This window comes from Lipotes vexillifer, unplaced genomic scaffold, assembly GCF_000442215.2.
Source record: "Lipotes vexillifer unplaced genomic scaffold, Lipotes_vexillifer_v1.1 scaffold444, whole genome shotgun sequence".
In the NCBI taxonomy this organism is placed as follows: Eukaryota; Metazoa; Chordata; class Mammalia; order Artiodactyla; family Lipotidae; genus Lipotes; species Lipotes vexillifer.
The window spans coordinates 960,829-965,355 of NW_006793488.1; the positions used below are offsets into that span (position 1 = coordinate 960,829).

The 4,527-nt window shown below is 47.2% G+C and overlaps 1 protein-coding gene across 1 annotated transcript in view; it reads right to left on the minus strand.

The window, feature by feature from the left end:
* Positions 1–282: 282 nt before the first annotated feature.
* Positions 283–4,527, minus strand: part of F13A1 (coagulation factor XIII A chain) — a 141,819-nt gene continuing 137,574 nt past the window's right edge. The window contains exon 15 of the mRNA XM_007466408.1: positions 283–436. Coding sequence (XP_007466470.1) covers positions 283–436 — 154 coding nt within the window. The remainder of the gene's footprint in view (positions 437–4,527) is intronic.

Consider the following 4,527-nt stretch of genomic DNA (forward strand, 5'->3'; position numbering starts at 1 on the left):
TTTTACTCTTATGACCTATGAGAGCTTAATTAGGGCTTAATTAAAGCTAATGCTCAGAATCCTTTGGAAGATGGAGCAGTTAAAAACTAACTTCCACATTGAATAGCCACACTGAAAAGTGTGTCTTCAAAATATGTGGCATCGCCACTCTGGGGCTCTACCAATCCTGTCCGGGTCTTCACAGCTAAGTTAAAGCAAGAGCTGACTATTTTTGCATTAGAATTTCCTTAGCCAAGACTACAAGAGGCCAAGTGCTTGGGCCCATCTCAGGCCCCTGTGCATCTACATAGGCGGTTGTCTCTGAATCTGCAAGTCCAGCTCGCCGTACACGTGTCTCAAGGGGTCACTGGTCATGCTGGCCATCAGCTTCCGAGGGCCAGAAACCCAAGGCCGACACACCTCCTCCCATTTCACAGTGGAGTTGGGCCGGATTTCCCTGAAAGGATGGAAGAGACAGGAAAGGTTTTATGCTCCAGAGAGGCAGATCCAGTTTCCCACCTTGACCAGGAAGCAACGAGGCCCCTGCCTGAGTCACAGTCTCTCTTTCTTTTGGTTGATGGTGGTTGGAAGACAGAAGGGCCGGGGTGGCTGATTTCCAGTGACCACCCGAATGAGGCCCCTAGATGAGGCTCAAGCAGAGACAGCCCCATGGGTCCTGGTTCCTTCCACACGGATGCATCAGCTGGCCTTCTGGTGGATGTGGTCCATGCAGTGTGTGGCAGAGCTGAGCTGAGCACCCGAACAGCCATGAGTCAGCTGAACTTCAGCTTATCCCCAGGCTTCCACAGTAACCTTGAGGACATGACTGATCTCCCTCGGTTCATTTGCGGGCTAAAGTACCCTCCTGGCATCAGACTTCTCCCTGAACCCCCAGCTGCCTTTACTGAGGTCCTGACGCTCTAACTGGTTCTGGTCAACGCCCTTGGGATAGACCTGTTCCCAGGCCCAGGATCTGGAACATCACCCAGCATGCTCTGTAATTCAAAATCCTGTTTCAACCAATTGATTTTGGTCCCTTGCCCACATACCTTGCTGCTACACATTTGTTGCTGATGCCCTAATCCATCCTGATGGTGGGGCCTTCAATGGTCCTGCTTTTCCTCGTCCCCTGTGGCCATGCTCTGAGGTCTTCCTAAGCGTCATGGCCGAGCCCAGCCCAATGGATGACGAAGTCAATCAGGGTGGGGAATTTAGGCTTCTCTGGAGTATTTCACATATCCCCCCCGCCCCTCGCCAACCCCGCCACTCCCGATGTGATGTAAGAGCAGGAGGAAATTACATGCAGGTTTTATATGTATGATAGTCCCCTGAGGTGGACACTATACGACAAATTTTCTAGTTAAGAAAAATGAAGGGATTAAACACAGGAGGTAACGTTTCCATGGTCACACAGGTGTTAAAGGGCAAAGGTAAGATTTGGACCCAAGTTTATCTGTTTCTACAGCACATGCTCTTTCTACCTCTCTATACTACATTTCATCCTCTATCCTCCAATGAAATGCCTTTTCTGAGCACTGTGCTTGCTTTTTCATATGTCTGATTTCTCAAACAAGACAGATGCCCTTTTGCCTTTTGTTCAGTATTGAGAGCTTCCTGCAGGTCTTGTTATTGGAGGATTCCTGGTCTCCGCTCTCTGACTCAGGCCAGGCATGTGCTGGGCAGCTTTGCGTATAACCCTTGGCCTGCACTTTTCTGGGAAAGCATCAGGGATTTGAATGGAGACCGCCATGCATGGCTTAAAAAGAGAGAAAAGGGACCAGACTCTTTTTATGGGGTTATTGGGGCACAGCGTGTCAGAATTGGAAAGGACTTAGAAATCACTTCACCCGACTGTCCCATTTTACAGACGAGGACTCTGAGGTCCTAAGGAGCCTGTGGAATCTTCCACAGTGACAGATCCTGATGGCCCAGACCCTGGAAGAACAGAGACACACACTGGGGACACAAAGTGGGTGCTCAGAAATGAATAACGTGTTGTGCAGGGGAATTTGGTGGGTAGATCCTTAGACCCCTGAGCGAGGACCCAGGGGATGGGAGGGCACTTCCTACGAGCTCCACAGGGTGGCCTGGGAACCAAAGGAGCTGACGGCAACACTGTGGCTTTGAACTGGAGTGGTGGTGGGAGGGTGGCACAGAAGGGGACTGTCGGTGAGTCTAGAGTGGTTCAAAGGCCTCAGCTACAAGAGCCCCCATTTGCCCTTGGAGGTCAGCGCCATACAGTATCACTTTAGACAGAGCCAAAGCGAAGGAGAAATATGGGGCCATCCACCTGTGCTTGACCTACTGTACATAAAGTTAGAGTCCCATGATATCCTCAAAGATCACTAAAACAACATGTATTTTACCTGGCTGCAGGTGTACATCCTCTGGGATGAAAAGGGGAACGGCTCCAAATCTTAGAAATCTAGCCGCTAAATAAGAAATCCCTTTACTCTTGTATCTGTGGCCAGTGAATTGGGAAATGCTTCTAAGGCTAGGGGACCCCTCTCTCTAGGGCTGCTCCAGGCACTGGTTCTGAGAGTCTCAACGTCTCAATTAATTTGTCATTAGTTCTTAATTTTTGTTCTTTAGAAATGAGGCTATATAACTTATCTTATTGAGCTATAGAAAAGCCAAATTATGTGACAAGCGCACACCCAGAGCCTACACATGGGAGTATTTTTCCAACTCGGTAAATTACTTTTATGATTCAAGGTTTGGAAAACGCTGAGCTCACTGTGGGTTTCCTCACCTGTAAAAGGACACTATGAAATATTGAAAAGGGTGTGGAGAGGGTGGGTGAGCTAGTATTTGTGCTGCGCTTAGAACCGTGGCAAGATGTGGTTAAATACCACGTATTAGACATATGTTGCTGCTGCTGCTTTGCTATTATTATTATTATTATCACCATCACCTTTGTGGTCATCATTTTCTGCCTGAACTCCCTGCAACATAATTTAGGAAAGTTCTTCTGGCTTGTACGCAGAGAAACATTTCTCTACCCTTAATTTAAATAATCTTTTCCGTATGAATATAGGTTTTTAGATGTTTCTTTCTCAGTAGCTGTGCTGTTTTTACCCTGATCCATTCATTCTTTCTTCCCTGGTTTCCCCAAGTGATCCATCCAGAACATTTTGCAAAAGAGTTGTCCCGCTTAAGGATATGGCCTGCGGCCTAGAGTGCAGGCAACTCCCTCAAACAGAAACTGTAAACCCTGAGCTTTACTTCATTATTTGGTCTAACTCATAAACGCGTCCCCGTAATGATATCCATCCATGTATCTATGCCCACTCATGAGCATCACTGAAGATACTCATATATGACGAGACACGTGCATGCCTAAGTATGCATTTACCTACAGAAAAATGCATGCACAAAGAAAGAAAAAAATCATTTCCCCATCTTGCTAAGGGAAGTATAAAAAATAAATAAATAAAATTCAAAAAAAAAAGTGGAGTAATACTGGAATAATCCTATATTCCCAGGGGTAGACGTTGTGATAAATGTTTCTCAGTAATGCGCTGAGCAATCAAGATACGCCGGCCATTTATCCTCTTGAGGACAAGCAGGCGTAGGGGATTATTACCACAATAAACTGCAACTATCTATGGTTTGTCCTCCACGTGTCTAGCCCTCTGTCCTACTTGAGAGACTCAAAATTTAAAACAAAATCACACAGTCGTAGACATTTTCTCTTAAAATAACTTACGGAACCTCATCATTTTTTAAAGAGAAAAATCAATCTGGAAGATGAATTATTTGATGTTGCAGAAGAATCAAGTGCAGAAGCTGGACAGCTGCTGGTCTGTGGGAGTAGCACCTCCGAGCACCTGAGGAAGGTGTGGGGAGGTCAGCGGGAGAGCAGGAAGGTAAATCGTTTTGGAGTGGAGTTGACTGTGTCCTGACTGAGGAATGGACATGGCACCACCTGGTCCTCATTCAATTCCCTGCTCCCTAGCTCCCGCCTTCCAGACCCTCTGCTTGGAGCTCCAGACCCCCTAACGCCTAGGGCCCTTGGGTGGGCAGGTGGGGTGGAGACTCCCTTGACTATTCAAGGCGTGGATCTGAGAAAGGAATACAGTCTTGTGAAGGGTTCTGGTTCTACAGAATTGCACTTCTTAAGGGTCCAAGTTGTTACATTGATCTGCCGCTCTTTGATCAGGTCTTGGCGGTACAGGGTACAATGCAGTGTTTCAACCACCCGAAAAGATGGTTGTGGGTGCTGGCTGGCTCAGATCTGGGCTGTGAAGGTGTGAGGAGGAATCAGGAGGAAACAGAGAAACCAGTGGTCTCTCCGAAGTCCCAAGCCCACCCTAGGTCATAAGTATTTTCTATGTCAAGTTATTTCCAATTCTGACAGTCTCTGAGAAATAAAGCTTCCCTTGCTTTGGAGAGATCCACCCTCTGGATCTGGATCCCCATAAGAGACTGAGGACCTGTATCTCCGTCTGTTAGTGATCTGCCATAGACCTATGCGTTGAAGGTGATTACTGATAGAGCTAACGGCAGAGTGCGGGCGGGACATTTGCTTTGTGTCCACCGTGTAGG